The sequence below is a fragment of the Anabrus simplex genome, chromosome 5 (assembly GCF_040414725.1).
Source record: "Anabrus simplex isolate iqAnaSimp1 chromosome 5, ASM4041472v1, whole genome shotgun sequence".
Classification (NCBI taxonomy): domain Eukaryota; kingdom Metazoa; phylum Arthropoda; class Insecta; order Orthoptera; family Tettigoniidae; genus Anabrus; species Anabrus simplex.
The window spans coordinates 401,437,886-401,457,912 of record NC_090269.1 but is presented as its reverse complement, the minus strand read 5'-3'; the positions used below and the strand labels follow the sequence as shown (position 1 = coordinate 401,457,912).

At 39.6% G+C, this 20,027-nt stretch overlaps 1 protein-coding gene across 1 annotated transcript in view; it reads right to left on the bottom strand.

Moving 5' to 3' along the window:
* LOC136875005 (U11/U12 small nuclear ribonucleoprotein 48 kDa protein) overlaps nt 1-20,027 on the bottom strand; it is a 152,824-nt gene that overhangs the window by 28,592 nt on the left and 104,205 nt on the right. The window contains exon 4 of the mRNA XM_067148719.2: nt 11,973-12,132. Coding sequence (XP_067004820.2) covers nt 11,973-12,132 — 160 coding nt within the window. The remainder of the gene's footprint in view (nt 1-11,972; nt 12,133-20,027) is intronic.

Here is a 20,027-nt window from a genome sequence, read left to right as displayed (position 1 = left end):
AGTTGTTTAGATCACTAAAATCTCCTTTTTTGTGAAACGGATGGATCAGAGCCGATTTCCAATCAGGTGGTAATTTCTCTGTTTCCCAGATGTCCAGAATGATCTCGGTGAGCTTGCCGACGGCATTGCTTCCAGCACATTTCCACAGTTCAGCAGCGATAGAGTTCTCTCCAGCAGCCTTATTATTCTTAAGAAGTTGAATGATTTGGTCAACTTCTACCAATGAAGGAGGCAGCGAGGGTGGGTTTGGTGTGGATTGTTTGTAGTCAAAGTCTTCGCTGGGTGGATCACAGTTGAGTAGGTTTTCAAAGTACTGAACTAAAAAGGTGGCAGTTGTCCTTGTCGTTAAAAGCCAGTTTGCCTTGTGAGTCTTTGAAGTGGAGGCTTGGCGGGGTGTATTTTCTGAGTGTCTGCTTGAAGGTTCTGTAGAAATCTTTGGAGTTATTCTTAGCAAAGCTCTCTTCAATTTGGGTAAATTGGTTTTGTGTGAAGGTCCGTTTGGTTCCTCGAATTATCTTGGCTGTGAGCTTCCTTTGTTCCAAAAAGATCTCTCAATTTTCCTTGGTCTTTTTGAGAATTCCACTTCACCCAGGCTGACTGTCTTTGGGCTATTGCATTGTCACAGTCTTCAGTCCACCACGGATGCTTCCTTCTTCTAGTGAGGGGGGGCAAGTTCATTGGCCACCTTGACAAAAGTCTCCTTCAGGTAGTTTCAGCTGTTGAGATCTGTATTGTTCAGTCTCTGACTTCTTGACTGTTCTTAAGTCGCTCTACGTCAAATCTTTCTATCTTGGAGGTCCTGTGTAATCTAGTGTTTCTAGGCTGGAGTCTCATTTTGACCTTTTAGAGGTAGTGGTCTGAGTCCAGATTGGTGCTTCTTAGTACCTTCACATTTTGTACTTCCTTTTGAGATTTTCGTGAAATGGCCACATGATCTATCTGGAATTCACCCAGGTTGGTATTAGGTGAAATCCAAGTCTTCTGCTTCCTTGGCAGATGTTTAAAGGCTGTTGACTTCATGACCAACCCACAAGTCCTACACAGATCCACCAAGGGTTCCCCGTTGTGGTTGGTTTGCTTATGCACCGGATAATTGCCCACTATGTTTCTGTATTTTTTCTCTCTTCCCAACTGGGCATTAAAATCACCAAGCAGTATGACGGTGTGCCTCTCAGGAAGTTTAGAGAGAATATCTTCTAAGTCTTTCCAGAGTTTGTCAGTTCTGTCTGGATTGCATCTGTTGTCCTGTTTGGTTGGGGCATGTACATTGATTACACTGTAGCCCTTGTTAGCACATTTGAGAGAGAGGATGGATACACGACTTTTCGGGGAGGTAAAGCTGGTGACTGAATCCAGTATCCTGTGACTGATTATAAATCCTGTACCTAAGTGGGTTATGTTCTTCATTACCCGCTGACCAACTTTTCCTTTGAGGATTCTGTAGCCTTGGGACTCGAAGGCATGCTCGTCCGTAAATCTGGTTTCCTGTACTGCTGTCAGTACTATGTTGTGTCGTGTTAGTGAATCAGTCAGATGTTTCAGTTTACACACTTTTAGCAGTGAGTTAGCATTAAATGTTGCAAAGAAACTTTGCTGCCTTGAACTGAGTTTACATCCGGTGATTTCAGGATGCTCCGACTCAATCTTAAAGCATGTCGGTGCGGACTCCCCAGAATCCGAAGGAATGCTAACGTCACCATGGGTGACGGTGGATTGGTTACCACCTGGGCTAGTGCATTCAGCGAAATTTTCCTCCATACTAAGTAGAAGATCATTCTTCGTGGGACAGTGGCGATCCACCGTCCAAGATACTATCCAAGTTATTAGCCTGGGAGGCTTATTATTCGGGGTTGCAACCCCTACACAGGTTGCCTTCACCATGGCTAAGGAGCCCTGTCCACCCCATTCTTCCTACGTGCTACGCTCCGGGCCATTGTTTACCAAAGATGTTCACGGTTTTGGTTTTGGATTGGCATTTCCTCCAAACCCATCATCAACATCATCATCATTTTACAGTTCTACTTTTACAGGAACTGTTGGCAAGCCTCTTCCACTCTGTCTTTTGAAGATATATTCTGTTGTTAATGATGTCCTCCAGTGTCCTTCCCCAATCTGCAATGTTCATCCAGTAGATTCTTGATCTTCCCACCATACATTTTCCTACCACGTCCCTCCAAGTTAACCACTTGATGACTAACATAGTCTCCGAGGCATGGTCCTCCACCGAGACAAACTGCCCAACCACGTCTCTCAGACGTGATGAAATTTCCCGCTTGTTTGAGCTCATAGTTCAGCATGTCACTCATAGATGGCACTTGCGTGCTATTCTGTAAACCTTCTAAGACTTCCTACTAAAAGAATATCCACATCTAAGCATCTAAATCACTGAAATATTTGAAAATAAGGTGGGATGTCTTCCACTACAGTAGTTCCATGCCAAGATGGCCGCGCGCAGCAATAAACGCTTGACTCTGTTTGATAAACGTAATTATTTATGCAAAAGTGGTGAGAGTGAAGTGTCATGTGAATCTGAAGGCGATGAAGAGGAATTTATTGTTCATGAAAGTAATGAATCTACGTCGGAAAGTGATGTACACTCCGACAAAGTGTTAGATGTAGCTTAGCCATCCACATCGCAAAGACTCAATTTTGATGCTGGAACACAATCAGTTGAAAGTGACTGGAATTGGAAGAATGAAGACAGTGCACCAGGTATTTATAATTTAGTAATGTATCATCTCTCAGTCCCGTAATTACTAATAATTTGGGCGAGAGACCTTCAGCGCTAGACGTTCTAGCGTGTGTTCTGACTGACGAATTCTAGACTATGATTACAACAGAAACGAACAGATACGCTAAACACTGCTTAGAAAACCCAGATTATGAAAAGAAACTTTATAAGTGGTTCGACACATGCAATGATGGATTGAAGGCTTATTTCGCGCTATGTATTATTATGTCACAAGTAAAAAAAAGTCCTGTGTAAAAATGTACTAGTCGAAGGGGAGTAGTACTGAAACTCCTTTATTTAGCAAAACAATGCAGTTCGTATGCTTCGTACTCATTTCCAGGTATATCTAAACATTTTTAAACATGTTCACAAGATTTCAGTGATTTATGTAGTGAATTGTATGATTTACGTCATGTTCTTTGTCGCATGGAGCATTCTGTATTACAGCCTCCATTTTAAATAAGTATTCAGTGTTTTGGTGCAGCAAATCAAATTGGTAGTCAAGGGGTTAACATGAACTGTCCTTGTTGCCTCCATCCTTGTTATACGCCCGAACCACCTTAATCTGGACATGCTGACCCGATCTAACAATAATGTCTCCATCCCAGATCCCTTTCTGACCATGTCATTCCTCAATTTGTCCAGTTTTGTTTTCTGAATTGTGGATCTCAGGAACTACATCTCAGATGTCTGCTACCTTGATGTGTCCTTGGTGACAGTGCAGGTTTCAATATCACAGGTTAACCCTTTTAGTGCCAGACAAAAATGTAAGGGTGAAGTCTAAAAGTGCCAGGCTATTTTAATGGAAAATGTGGGCTTTCAGAAAAGAAAGGCTTTAAAGAATGAAAATGAAACTTAATCAGGGAGTAAAAAAATAGTCATCTAAATTCAGGGTGATTTCAGATCATTATGAAATTTATTTTTCACTTTATTAATCAATTAATTAAAATAATTTATTCAGGAAAATAAAAATTAGAAAATCTGACCATTCCTATTACTACACGCTTTCTGGGGGCTTTAAAATACTGGGACACCCTCTCTCCAGAGGTACCAAATATGGAGGGCCCAAGCCCAAGGTACGGGTGAAGGCCCCAACAGCATCAGTGGTGGAGAAGGTGGACTTCGGTATGGCATCAGTGGCGGAAGAGGGAAACTTGTAGCATCTGTACTCCAGAGGAGTGTCTACAGAAGGCGTCTGTACTCCAGTGGAGCGGCCTAAAAAAGACATGGCAGTAGGTATAAAATGCCTTTAGGAGTGGCGACCCCATTATTATAATAACCTATATATGGTATGGTACTAGGAAATCAACCTCGGAAAATGCTAGGGCGGCCCCTGCTTAAAGCGATGTGCAGTTCTCAGGGTATTGGGGGAACTGTGAGAAATAGGCGACCAGTAACCAACATTAAGATAGCAATAGTAAATCTTATGACCGTGACAGGAAAGGCAGAGGAAGTAGTAGATTTCATGGAGAAGGAGAAGGTGGAAATGATTGGGGTGAGTGAAGTGAAATGGAAATGTAATGGAAGGAAGAAATTGAGGAAAGGATACACATTATACTGGAGTGGTGGCCAACAGGCAATAAACGGAATGGGACTAATCATTTCAAAGCAATTGGAGGAGTATGTTGAAGTGGTAGAATGTGTGAATGACAGAATAATGAAGATTAGACTAAAGAAAAAGAATGAAGTGATGGACTTCATACAAGTGTATGCACCACAGACGGGAAACAGAGAAGAAGATATTGAAGGATTCTTGGAGAAAGTAGAAAGAGAAATTTTAGGTGCGGAAGTGGTTACTATGGGAGATCTGAATGCACCGGTCAGAAACAAGAAAAATAAAGGAAGAAGTATGGACCATATGGATATGGGAAAAAGAATCACGAAGGAGAGGAACTAGTGGACTTCTGTAAAAGGAATGGATTATAGTGGCAAATACATGGTTTTGAAAGAAAAACAGCAGGAAAATTACAAAATATGGATGAGGTGACAGAAGAACAAAATCAGTAATTGACTACATTTTGGTGGAAAGGACAAATCGCAGGAAGTTGAGAGGTGTGGTGGAAAAATTACAGTTGGGACAAATGGAAAAACTACAAGAGATAAGAGAAAGCAAAATAAAAGTATGGAAATTGAAAGACAAAAATGTACAGGAAGATTTTCAGGAGAGATTGAAGCAACAAATTCCAGTTACTGATGTGGAAAATGTAGAAGAGGAGTGGGACAATTTTAAAAAGACATTTGTTAGTGCAGCAGAGAGTGCTTGTGGCAGGATGTCTACAAGCATGAAAGAAAAGGAGACACCGTAGTGGAATGAGGAAGTGAGGAAAGTTGTGAAAAAAAAGAAGATAGCCTAGTGAGAATGGAACCGAGATCAAACAGAAGAAAGCAAAAGGCAGTATCTCTACAGTAAATGGAGAAAGTAAGAAGGTGGTAGGAGAAGAAAAGAAGAAGAGTTGGGAAGAATGTACACAAAAATGGAAGCAGATGTAAGTGGCAGTAAAAGGATGCTGTATGGATTTAAGTAAGAGGACAGAAAGAGTTACCACAAAGCTAGTGAAAAAGAACGATGGGGAACTGTTAACACATCCAGAAGAGATAAAGAGAAGATGGAAAGAGTATTTTGATAAGCTATTGAATGTGAACAACTGTACAGGGGAGATAGAAGCAATACAGTGTGAGGACTCAACAACAGAGGATGATATAACAATGCGGGAGGGAGTTAGCGGTACAAAAGATGAAGATGGGAAAGCAACAGGGATGGATGAAATCAGTGTGGAAATGATAAAGGCTGCTGGACCTACTGGTATGCAATGGTTGTACCGACTACTAAAGAGTACGTGGAAACACAAATGTGTACCAGAAGACTGGAAAAAAAGGGATAGTAATACCAGTGTTTAAGAAAGGAGACAAGAAAGTTTGTGGTAACTATAGAGGAATCACACTTATATTTCAGGCAGTTAAAATATTGGAAAGGATATTAGAAAGATGGAATAAGACTGAAGGAGAGTTACAAGAGAAACAATATGGCTTCAGGAGTGGAAGATCTACAGTGGACCCAATCCTTAGCATGAGACAGCTGATGGAAAAGAACTGGGAATATGAAAAGGATGTGGTCATGACTTTCATAGATGGCATATGATAGTGCACCCAGAGAGAAGGTTTGGGAAACCATGGTTAAAAAGAGACTCGGAAGAAAAATGTTCGAAATGGTGCAAGCAATGTACAACAACTGTGTTAGCAGAGTACTGAACCCAGCTGGAAAGACAGAATGGTTTAGGAATAAGACTGGACAAAGACAGGGGAGTGTGCTGTAACCTCTTGTTTATTATGGTCATGGACGAAACTGTAAAGGAAACAAAGGAATCCTATGGACATAAAGAGATGAAGATACTGCTATTTGCAGACGATGATGTGATCTAGGGAAAGGACAGCAAGGACGTGCAACAAGTAGATGTACTGAATGAAAAAAGTGAGAAGTATGGCATGAAAATTAGTACAGAGAAAAGCAAGACTATGGTGATATCAAGAAGGGAAAGGCAAGGAGAGGGCACTGTAAAAATTGGAAGTCAGAATCTGGAAATTGTGGATAGCTTTAAATACCTAGGAAGTGAATTAATACAAAATGCTAGGGTGGACATGGAGATTAGCACGACGGTACAGCAGAGTAATGCATTCTACCAAAGTGTAAGAAATCTTGTTTGGAGCAAAGAAGTATGAAGGAAAAGTAAAGAGATTATGTACAAAATGTACTATGTACCCATACTGACTTATGCAGCTAAGACTTGGACTTTGACTAGTAGGCAAGAGAGTAGAATTCAAGCCAGTGAGATGAAATTCCTAAGAAGTATGATAGGAAAGTCAGAGTCAGAAATGAAGATGTTAGGAAGGAAGTTGGGATAGGAAAGCTAAATGAGTTGAAAAGAATAAACTAAGGTCGTTTGGACAGGTGAAGAGGATGGAGGAGAATATAATTACAAGACAGATGCTGGAGGCAAAGTGCAAGGGCAAGAGAGCAAGAGGAAGACCTAGAACAAGATGGATTGAATCGGTGAAGAGCGGCATAAGAAGACGAAATTTAGACTGGGACAAGATCATGGAAGAGGAATTGTGGAAGAAAAGAAGAAGATGGAGAAGTACCATAAATACCCTGACCCGGCAGGAGCTGGATAAGGGGAAATGATGATGATGATGATGATTATTACACGCTTACAAATGGAGTAAAAATGAACATGGGTGGGCACACACAGATAAAACAAGAACCAAGAAACACATTCTGTTTTAAAAATATATGCAGGAGTGTCAAAAATCCGAAGTTCTAAAATCTAGCATTATTGAAAAAAATACACCAACAATGGCAAGCACACAAATAAACACAATTAAATGATGATGGTGAAAATAAACACAGCCGTATAGCTACTGACTGATGGGTCAAGTGCTCTCGGACTTTGTGGACAGTGATCCGGTCTTGAATGTGACGAATCAAGTGCCGAATCCACCTCAAACAATTACCTGAGCAGAACGTGACTGTACATAACCAAGTAAGTGACAGTGATGATGTTGATACTAATAGTGACTGGGAAGAAAGGGATGTCGACCAGAACAATCCTTCACAGGCTCCACAACATTTCCTGGAATCATTAGTTCTTCAATTTCATCTCTTAAACTACACTTCCTACACTTTGACACCAAGCTTTTACGAGTCACGCATAAAGAAGTCAAGGAACTTTAAACATTGCTCGAGTTTATCGACAGACAGAAAACAAAAGAATGTTGCCAGAACATGGTAGCTTGAACTCCCTCTAATGGCCATGCCAACATTAGGTACCATTTTTGGTCTAGAAGGCTCTCAAAGAAACGAACAGTCTCTCAGAGCAAGTTTTGTTTATTTTTTGAGGATCACTGACAGCGACTCTGGCACTAAGAGAGTTATGTTTGGTATGATCAAACATCACCAGCTTTGATTTAGTTGGTACTTTGGGATTCCAAGAGCGGTGTTTGTACTTGCTGGTAAAAGCGAGAGCTCTTCGGCACTCTATTTGCCACCTCCTTTACGGCTAGTGTATCTCGAGATATTACACTGCCAAGGTGTGTAAAGTTTTCTACACTTTCCAGTGGATGGTTTCCTAGCACGATGTTCGCTGGTTGTCGCTCTCTGTTTATTACCATCACTGTTGTTTTGGGTTTGCTTATCTTGAGATTGAATTTCTGGAACTTAACCTTCTACTCACTGAGTCTCAACTGTACTTGTTTCTCAGTTTCTTTCCAGATCATAACATCAGCAAAAGCCACTGCATTTAGTTCACTTCACCAGAGGTTTTCTTGATGTTCTTCATTATGTTATCCATGATGGTGATAAACAATTGTGGGGATAGTGCACTGCCTTGCTGGACTCCACTTCTGGTCTGGAACCAGGATGAATGTCCGTCACCTAATCACACACAGCTGGTACAGTGCTCATACAGCATCTGAACTTTCCTCATCAGTCCCTGCGGCAAATTCCTTTTTCTCAGGCATTCCCATTCTTCTCTCTTGCAATGCTGCCATATGCATTTTCAATGTCAATGAAAACCATAAACAGATCTTTTCCTTTTCCCCCAATATTTCTCCATTAACATATGGACACTGAAGATTAGGTCTGTTGTGGATTTGTTAGGCTTGAAGCCATACTGTTCCTGTTCTAACTGTGGTTCTAAGATGACTTGCAATCTGCTCTTTAACATTTTCTCAAGAATCTTAAGCCCATGAGAAAGGAATGTTATCCCCCGGTAGTTTGAGCATTTTTGGCAATTTCCTTTCTTAAACAGGGGGATAATGATACCCCTGCTCCAATCAGTAGGTATCTTGTCATCTTTCCAAACTGCATTGAGTACCCTGTGTAGCTACTGTAAACTCTGGACTCCTTCTGCTTTAATCATATCTGTACTGTCTTCATTTATTCCTGGGGATTTCCCTTGCAGCATTTTCTTAAGGGCTGCTTCTGTTTCTACCCATGTAATGGGAGGTTCCTCTGTGTAAGTTTCAACAGCTGGTTGTTTTGTTCTCTGATCTGCTTCTGTCCTGTTCAATAGGAGATCAAAATGATTCTTCAGAACCTCCCTGATGTCCTCTTTTTTGCCGGTCAGGTTTCCATTGGGACCCTCAATTGCTTTGATGGTTTCAATTGAATTCCTTTTGTTTTTGATCACTCTGAACAATAGTTTCATATTGCCTCTGCTGTCTTCCTCCAGTTTTTGAGTAAAATTCTCCCAGCACTTTATCTTCTCCTTTTCTACTACTCTATTAACTCTCATTTTCTTGTCCTAGTAAACTTGCTCGAGGTCTCTGATCTTCCCTTCATCCCTTACCTCTTCTGCCTTGGATTTCTCTCCATTCTGTTCATTTTGTGCTATGTTCCTTTCCTTTATCGAGAATTTTACTCTCTCATTCCCCCAGGGTGTCTCTTTTTCCCTTACTCTCACACCTGTCTCCTTGCAAACCTCTATTGCTTCTTTTATCAAGGTGTTTTTAAATCTTGTCCACTCTACCTCACCACTCTCCACTTCTTCTCTAGGCAGTTGTTCTCTTACATGGTCCTGATGGTCAGTCCTCTTTCAAATCTTTTGTACATTAATCTTAGGTAATTTCCTGGTTGTTATCTTTGGTACGTTAATATCTTTCAGATCTGCTACTAATAACCAGTGGTCGCTATTGAGGTTCTCACTTGGAATCACTTTGACATCAGTTGCAAGTCTACTTCTTCCTTTATATGTAATGACATAGTCAAAGACCGTCTTGCTCTGTCCATCCTAGCTGTATCGGGTAATCTTGTGACTGAATCCTTTGTTGAACCAACTGTTCTTTTACTACCAAACAGTTTCTTATGCAGAAGTCTAGGAGATGTTCCCCTTCTGAATTCCTTCTCCCATGGACCTGTGGTCCATCACCATGTAATAGCCATTAATGTCTGTCCCGAGCTGTGCGTTGCAGTCCCCAATAAGACTGCCATCTCTTCACTGATGGTCTCTTCTAGGTCTTCCAGGAACTTGTTCTCTTCATCTTAACTGCACCTTGAGGGGCATACATTTGCAGGAGAGGCAGCTTATCTTTCCCTAGGTGAAATGTTGTCTTTATAATAGCACTGGATCTCTATAATAGCATCTAAGACCAAAAACACGTTGGAGTTGTTCACCTCACCACGCACCTCGCCTCAATAGAACATACTTTTTTTTTTTTTTTTTTGCTATTTGCTTTACGTCGCACTGACACAAATATGTCTTACGGCGACGATGGGATAGGAAAGACCTAGGAATTGGAAGGAAGCGGCCGTGGCCTTAATTAAGGTACAGCCCCGGCATTTGCCTGGTGTGAAAACGGGAAACCACGGAAAACCATCTTCAAGGCTGCCAACAGTGGGGCTTGAACCCACTATTTCCCGATTACTGGATACTGGCCGCACTTAAGCGACTGCAGCTATCGAGCTCGGTAATAGAACATACTGAAACATTTTTCTTTGCCTCACTTCCTGCTGTTTAATGCATGGAGTAGTAATATTCAGTGAGTGAGCTTCTTTCAGAGAACACTACAGGGGACTGTACTAACATAATATTGGGATGCTTGGAGACTCTGACGGTTATAGTGATTTATCTACAAATAATGCAGTAAAGTGGTGGTTACTTCCCAGTACACAAAGAAAATATAACGTACATGCAGTCCATGAGGAACGAACCAAACAAGGAGAGTTCTATAAATTGTATCAACAGCTCAAAAGTGTTCCCGGACTTTTATGAATATTTAAGAATGTCTCAGTCGATGTTTAATTACATTTTAAACCTAATAGAACCTAGAATCTAAAACGTGTACACTAAATTGTGTTAGCACAATTGGCAGCGTCTTCCCAAGATTTATCTAGAAAGTATCTATTATGATGCGATTTGTGACGCTGGTCCCATATAGCAGTCTTTCAGAAAATTTCTTACTAACTGCTCCTTATCCATGGCGACACGGCTATGACACAACACGTTAGCATGACCAGCGATATCACGGCTGAGGCATCGCATAGAGGGGACAGTGTAGTGACCTTGAGACAACCAATCACAATGCTAGTTCCAGGCAGCAGCCTGAAATATCAAATCAATTTGATTCCTGATGAACGGCGAGGTGAGCGGCTCTAACATGTTTCGAGTCGTTTGCTACTGTTAACTTGTTCGCTGATCGCCATATTGCGAGATGCGCGGCGAGGTGAACAACTCCAACATGTTTTTGGCCTAACCCTTTTGCAAATATCAATCCTACTCCATTTCTCATCTCTCTGTTGTTACCATTCTTGTAGAGGGTTTAGTTCTTCATCAACTCTTTCTTCTCTTTACCTTTCCATTTAGTTTTACTCAGTCATAGGATTGATATTTTCCTTCTCTCCATGATGTCCACCAACTCTTCACCTTTTCCAGTCAAACTCAGTACACTGATTATTCTTATTCAAGCGTGTTGACTTCTCTGGGCTTGTTGCACAATTACAAGGCCTGGGCTACCATCAGGCTGTAAGCCATCATACCTGGGTCTGCGGGTTCTGTTGTCTGCTCAGAATTCTTTGTTTGCATCTGAATCTTGTATAAGTGTTGAAAACGATTGCAGTTACTCTCCAACTGACTTGCTAGGCCTAACGTTAGATAAGATTTTCTGTCAGGGTTATCTCCCTTAGCCTTTAGCAGTTTTCTACCACATCTGCAACACATCAGCTTCCAGTTGAATTTGTGTCCTACAAAGGATGGTAGTACACTGAGTGAAATTGAATCAAGGTGCGATAAAGTTTAAGCATTGAGCTTGCAGTTGCAATCAAGGGTATTCAGGTAGGAAAGATGAAAGTGAGGAGCCTCAACACAGGATAATGGGGCTCAGACTAGCTAGGGCCCCTATCGTCACCAACTTACACTCCGTAAGTCTAGAGCCCCTAAGGGGGGTGTTTCCCCTCGGTCTTGTGCAGTTCACACACACAGTGGCACCGCAGCTTGCCTCAAGATATCCAGCCATCCAGATAACTGATTAATTAGAAGCAACAATTTAAAGTTAACATGATAGAGAAATTCTGATGCTTCTATCAGATTCTGGCACAAAATGACTGATTATTTAAATATTTTTTATCTTGGATCCATAAAAATGTTGAAACTTAACTGATTTATTATTAATAATTTTGCAATTAGGGTACTTCACAAAAATTCTGTATAATTAAGCAAGATCAACTTCAGAGTTACACATCTGTACTTACATTGCATGCAATTCTTCCATCTTCACAGCTGCTGGTGGAGCAGTTTTCGAGACAGCATAGTCATACAGTGCTAATCTTTCATCTGATGTGAAGTCTGAGAAAAGACGATTCGATGTTTGAGGCACTGAACGATAATCCAACCCTGCTGCTACAGGTACACCTAAACATATAGGTCCATTGTTTAGTTCCAGTATTAATAATAATCATAATCATCTGATGACTAGAGATAGGCAAAATATGAAGTTTCAAATTCCAAACCATAGCTGCTAGCAGAAGGTTCTTTATGATTTGCTGTGTATAGAATTCAGTTTGCACAATTCTATTTTCATATTTAATAATACACCGTGTCTGCAAATTATTGGTTTCTGCAACCTAGCACAGAACAGAAATACGTGAAATACATGATAGTGACACACAAAGTTCTGCCTTAAACACATTCTCTGTATGTTACACATGTGATACAGCAGATGTCCTGGCCATCTGATATCGATGGTGATGCTGATAATCAGAGATGGAGAAAGTACAAAATAAAGGTAAGTGGAATGAATTACAGTTACCTGGAAAATATTTTACTCAATTACAATTACTTTATAGGATGCCAGTCTCCAGAAAATTGCTAACTTTTCTTTTCACATGGATCTGAAATGATACCCAAGTTTATAAGGAAAACAATATTACTTTATTTTGTGTGTACATGTTTTTAGCATAAATATATAAGTTGCTACAATCACGAAGTAAGACTAAATATGATACTCTGGCACTTTAAAAAAAGATTGCTCCCAAACAAAGTTTGCATTTCACATTCATGTTCTCATTATTTTCAGTGCCAACTGAATGATTTATTCAAACAGGGGAGTGGAAATTCCTTAACCCTTTTGCAGTCACGTTTCTTCCAGTTCAATTATTGACCATGTGCAAACTCAGGAAGTCATAGTTCACGATTATCTAATTTCAACCAGTAACCAATTAATTGAAGGAACAAGAATCCACCTGATCGATACTTTCACTTTTATTTAGCCTTAGGCTATTTCAATAGACATTGAATTAAAAGTTCAGAACATGTTTCGAATGCGTTGCATTCATCATCAGCTGCTTACATTTGGCAAAAGTAAAATTAGCTAAAAACAGTCTCACAATTTTCTTAAAACCTTTTTAGTAGTGCGTGTGTGAATGGATGTGGGGGTGTGTAGAGGGGGGGGGGGGGGGGAATGCATTGAAGGCGATTGTTAGTTAAACTATGACTTATTATTAAAAATCTTAATGTTAAAAACACTGATGGACTAAAATATGGTTCACTATAAGTCTTGTGAATTTTCCATAAGTTCGTTGATTACTGAACCTTGAAGGTTGAAGGCAGCCGTATTAAACCCACTCCCGTAGTACGGGAAGTTAAACTAACACGCAAGACAAGGATCGTGATACAGATGATCCAACTGTTTTTATTCAAACTACAAATTAGCAAACTTCATATTCGAAACAAGCCACACCTCTCCACTCAACAGGAGATAAGAGACGTGAAAACACCGGATGCCTTCTTAAGGAAACTTTTTACCAATAGCTCAACAGCAATACTTCACATAGTGCATACAAGTTCTTCAGTAATCAACGAACTTATGGAAAATTCACAAGACTTATAGTGAACCATATTTTAGTCCATCAGTGTTTTTAACATTAAGATTTTTAATAATAAGTCATAGTTTAACTAACGATCGCCTTCAATGCATTCCCCCCCCCCACAACCATTCACACACGCACTACTAACACTTGTTTTTAAGGTTTTAAGAAAATTGTGTGACTGTTTTTAGCTAATTTTACTTTTGCCAAATGTAAGCAGCTGATGATGAATGCAACGCATTCGAAACATGTTCTGAACTTTTAATTCAATGTCTATTGAAATAGCCTAAGGCTAAATAAAAGTGAAAGTATCGATCAGGTGGATTCTTGTTCCTTCAATTAATTGGATCTTATAGTCGATACGGATATGAAGTGGATAGTATGTAACAATTCAACCAGTAACACGAGCTGTGAGCAAATGAATGAGTGGATGACATATTTTTTGCTTTATCTTCTTGGTGTGATGTCTTGCTAGTGCTGGGGCTCCAAACTTACAAAACTCTGGATGCAATGGATACCAATTACTAGAATGTAACAATTTTTTTAGAAGCAAATTATGAGTAAAAGTTACATAATGTGAAAAGTAATGATTACAAATAAAAATTATTAAAAAAGCATTTGCTGTAAGTAATTGGATTGCTTTTACTCAATTACTTCCCAACTCCGCTGATAATATAGTATTATATAAACCATCCGATAATTTGTGAACACCCAGTATTTTGGCAACATTTTCATATTTCATGAAAATCTTCATTTACAACTTTTTGTTTTGAAAAATCAGAAATCTTTTATTATATTTTGCTCATGAATTTTTCCTCCTATTATTATTATTATTATTATTATTATTATTATTATTATTATTATTATTATTATTATTATTATTATTTCTATTACAGCAGAACCTTGATAATTCCAAATCGGTTAATTCAAAATCCTGCCTAATTCGAAGAACCTCTTATTCCCAAAAACATGAGGTACAGTTTTGCATGTTATTTAACTGGTTTAATTCGAAATAGGGATAACTCGTAATTCGAAGAACAATGTCCCATTACCAAAATTCAGACTTTTGATTCAAAACTGTCTTGACATTTAAAAAAATAATATTTTACAGAGTAACTTAAATTCAAAATTTCTCTGTATCATGACAGAACGCATCTTTTTGAACATGTAGGGGTTGCTTTCTTCCCTTTCACTCACTTTGGTGTGTCTACAGTGTGCTTCAGAGTTGCTAAGTTGAGTGAAATTGTAGTTCTTTTGTATTCTTGCAGTTACTCATTTTACTTAAGTTTTAGCATACAATTACACATTTCATAGTTACATTTTATTAATACTGTATTTTAGTTTACTGTTAGTTACGGTATTTTAGTTAAGGGTACACATGCTTGCTTTTGTTTTGTAAGATGGTTAAGCATAAGTATTCTTCCAAGACAGTGAGCGAGAAGATAAAAATTATAAAGTGCTGAAATACCTAAAGAATTTGGAATTTCTGTGTCCAGGCTTTCAACATTTTTTTTAAATCCTGAGAGTATAGAAGTTAGAGAAATGCAGGGTGCAAATACTGCAAAGTGAATGCACATTCGAGGATCTAAAAACTCCGATTTGGAAGTGGAACTGATTTAGTGGTTTCAGCATGTAAAAGCGAACAATATCCCCGTTGATGGCAATTTATTAGGGGAATGTGAATGAACTGGTGTTGAAGATGGGACTGGAGTTTTAAGGAACACCATCATCTCATGTAACAGACAGTGTGTGGAGAAGCTGAAAACATGAAAACTGGCAATGCTGACAGTTGGACTCCTTGTGGGTTGGGGCGGTAGAATATCACCCATAGTCTCCTGTCTGTTGTAAGAGGCGACTAGAAGGGGACTTCCCTGTGGGGTGAGGGAGGTAGAATAACACCCAGGGTATCCTCTGCCTGTTGTATGAGGTGGCTAAAAGGGGCCCCAGAGTTCTCAGCTTTGAAGCGTGGGTTGGCAACTACGGGGCCCTTAGCTGAGTCCTGGCATTGCTTCCACTTACTTGTGCCAGGCTACTCACTTTCATCTATCCTATCCAACCTCCCTTGGTCAACTCTTGTTCTTTTCCAACCCCAACGGTATTAGGTTGCGATGTCTAGGGAGTCTTTTGTTTTCATGCCCTGAGCAGCCCTTGCCTTCTTTTGGCCAATACCTTCATTTTTCTAGGTGTTGAATTCATTCTATTTTCTGTCTCTGATTATTGTTAATAGAGGATGGTTGCCTAGTTGTACTTTCTCTTAAAACAATAATCACCACCAAACCGATAGTTGGCGAGAAAGCGTGACTCATAATAAATTCATATGTACTGAACAATACAGTAACGTCAATGCTGATGCAACTGCATTGTTTTTTAATATCTAGCCCAAATTGACTTACAGTTTTAAAGGAGAGAATTACCATGGTGGGAAATCATACAAGGATTGGGCCACTGTCCTATGTTGCAATGCAGACAGAAGAGGGAGACTTCCTCCCCTCATCATAGGAAAGTTCAATAAGCTACGATGTTTTAAGGGAATTGGGCAATTTCCGTGCACGTACAAGGGATCAAAATTGTATACAATACAGTAAACCCACTTGCACTGGGGAGCCAGCATAGATTTCTCCTCGTCTTTGGATCATATATTTTCTTTTTTGTGGCGTGAGGTTTTGTTTGTCAGTGGGTTATCCACGTGCATTATCGAAATAAATGAACCTTGTTGGATACATTTCGATACATTTTTTTCCATGGCATTTGAAACGTTTAAACCGTGAATCAAGGTAATAGCATTTATTAATGGGTCTTAGAATATTTTGAGATGCAGCAAGTGTTGGCATTTCTGAACTACGAGTCAGCAGTGGTTAATTCAAAGTCCGATTTATGCGTTCCAACGACTTTGAATTAATGAGGTTTTTAGTAACAAACCAGATATGTATGTATACATGTTGAGTAATCAGCCCGAAAGCTAGTTTTACACTTAGCACTCAAATTTGTTCAGCTGGTCACATACCTCTAAGCGTATTTATTTTTCTGGAAATGTATTACTATACTGCTATCTGTTCTTAAGGATAAAACAATTTATTTTGCAAAACTTAAGCTGGAGTAAATGAGTTTATATGCTTCCACAAACACCGAATTTGCAGAATTTACAAATGTCCCTGCGAGTATTCAACTGTTTGCCCAATTGTGCAGGAACTTCATAAAAACAGTGCGGGTAGGCTTCTAGGTTACACAGTCAGAGCAATCATCATCTCCTAATGAACTTGAGCCTTCTTCAACTTCAGATTCACTGAATACTTCTGAAGAACCATTGATACTTCCTGAATCAAGTTATAGACAATCATCTTCATTTGAGTCTGCAGATTGCCTACCCAATTCAGGCTAATAATTATATTCAGAAGGCCAATGATTCTCTAGAGTGAGGGTATTGCCCGAGAATCGTTTGCTACTTAAATTCTTCTCTTAAAAAAAGTTTTTTCTTCTAGTACATCATGTCGGAACATGTCCGATATACAAACTTGAAGGGTTTATTCTCAACAGCTTCTCCATCAGCTGTCATAGATAGCTTAGGCATCAATGAAAGGCATACTAGGAAAATGAGAAATGATGTAGTTTCCCATTGTCTTCCTCAATGAGCCATAAATTGCTATTTCATATCAATGTGCCAAGCCCTCTAAAATCAATCTGCCAAGCCCTCTAAAATGCACATACTAACTGACCCCCACAAGTGACATCTTCACACCATTTATAACAGGGACTGGCTGCATTAAGGAATGGCATTATTAGCATCGCTCATGCCTCAGTCACTATCATATCGTTGAAACCAAGGATGAGACAAACAGGTCAATGAAAGCAACAAATTTGATCTAGCCCATACAAGAAGACAAAGTGCACTGTGAACACCAGGTCTTGCCAGAAAGGCAGAATGAACCAGGTTTTCCAGATATCATATCAGACAATTTTCCTGGAAACATATCAGAAAAACTCAAGACACTCTTTCAAACAGCAATATGACAACACTGACTGACTTTCTCTTTTTATCCTCTTCAAGCTGCTCTAGGCACTTACGAATTTTGTAAATGGGTATGTAAAACTGCTCTAAAGAATTTAGAAACAAATATATATCGGAGTGTGGGCAGCCTCTACGTCCACCATTTAAACCGCCGGTGTTGGGCGGGGCCAGCACAACATCACCATTGAGCCTATCCACTCCTTCAGACCACACCACTCATGTTTAGGCTTAGGTGCCAGGCTGGCCCTCTCTCTCTTCTGCCCACGGTGGTGTGGCATAAGGAATATGGAAATTATGAGACAATTAAACTGGAGTCTTCCACCTCGTACGGTTTCTGGATACATTCAGCCTTCGGAATGTTCTGGGACGACTGACCCAGATATATGAGACTTAACAGTGAGCTGAGTCAATGTAGTGAGTTCAGTGAGTGGACTCTGTGAGTTAGCGAGAAGCTCAGTTGGAGCTCAGCCAGTAGAGGGGAGTGGACAGCTAAGTCACAGAGTCGATATGAGCGAGTTCAGTGTGAGCTCGGCCAGTGAGCCATCGTCACAGTTGGGTTGCCAGTTAGTGGCCGAGGGTGAGTGACAGCCTCAGCTGAGTGGGGCAGTCTGTGGAGTGTCTGTCTGTTGAACTGTGGACTCGTTCTGTACGCCTGTCGTCGCAAGTTGTCTCTCTTGGGGCCAGCTGTTGGAAGATAGCATCATGTGCGTTCTAGTGCAGCATGGAAGAGAACACTAGAATGTCAGCATGGGGCTGTGAACAGAGTTCTACCGGAGTGTGTGGACAGCAGATACCATCTTGAACTGTGAGACTGATGTTTGTAGGGTGTGAACTGTAGACCGTGACAGCGGCAACGAAGTACCTAAGTGATTGAGTGAAACAGTAATACCAGTGACCGTAGTCTGTAAATGAACAGTAGTGAGAAACTAAGAGAGACAGTGTGAACTGTGTAAATGTGTGTCCTGTTCTATGAATGCAAGTTGTGATCTCAGTGAAGTGAGGAAATTGAAGACATACTACTGAACGATGATTCTGGTGATGAATTCATCCCCGATTTCAGTGATAGTTGCAAGTAACAACTCTCAGTGATAGTGACAGCAATTCCAATGATGATATACCAGACTCTGGACAAAGTGAAATTCAGCAAATTCAAATAACTGATACACATCAGTCTTATTGCCCGCCTGCATTAAATTTCACTGGCCGGGTCGGATTAAATGTTGACATCGAAAATAGCAACGAAATTATGACTTTCGTCAATTTATTTATAAATGAACGTTTCCTTGAATATATACAAATATATATATAATATATATACATACAATATACAATATATACAATATACAATATATATACAATATATACAAATCTTTACGCAGAACAAGTTATTAGTGCAGCACTGCGTCCATTCACTAAATATTCTTTTCAGACATGGAAACCAGTCGACGTAAACGAGATGAAATTTTTTTTTAGGTCTATTGTTTGTAACGGGAATAATTCAAACACCAGATCTGAAAATGTACTGGACAGAGGACACTATTTTTGACTCGCTGATTTTTTCGAAAACCATGGCATGAACCCGGTTCAAAAACACATTGTCGTTCTTGCACTTTAGCGACAGCAGTCATTTTGAGGGGAATCCTGATAGGTAGGCTATACAAAATTAGGCTGATTTTCATAAGGCTCAGTGACCAGTTTTCAGCTGAGTACACTCCGGATCGAAAAAATGCCCCTGATGAAGGAATATTAGCTTGGAAAAATTAATTGAATTATTTATATGAGAATACTTATGTCTCAAAAGCTAAAGATGTTGCAGATGTGAACACTGGTATTTGGAATCTCCTTTAAAAGTAAAGAAACATGTTTCCTTTGATTTTGCAAAATGCAATTAAGGGAAGTGAAAGAACTGAAAAATTAATTGAATTTTTGTGTGAGGATACTTACCTCAAATAAAAACTAAAGTTGTTATAGATGTGAAAATTTGTATTTGGAATTCCATTTAAAGAATGCATTTTTGGCGGAAAATCAACTTGGGGGAGAGAGGGGGTTGGAAAGGAGTTGAATTCCTATTATGAAGACGCATATATCTCACAAACTGAAATTACAGTCGTGATAATTGATATTGAGAAGCTCCTTTATAAATAAACATGTATTTCTTTGTTTTCGGAAAATTCACTTAAAGGGGGAGGAAGAAAGGAAGTGAAAATTGAACTCTTTTTATGCGGATACTTACATCTCAAAAACTGAAGGTTACAGACGTGAAAACTGATACTTGGAATATCCTTTAAAAATAAAGAAACACACAATTGTGGGGAGGGGAATCAACGGGGTGGGGTGAAAAAGGAGGTGAATTCCTTTTATGAGGATACTTACATCTCAAAAACTAAAGACGTTACAAACTTGAAAATTTGTATTTAGAATCTTCTTTCAAAATA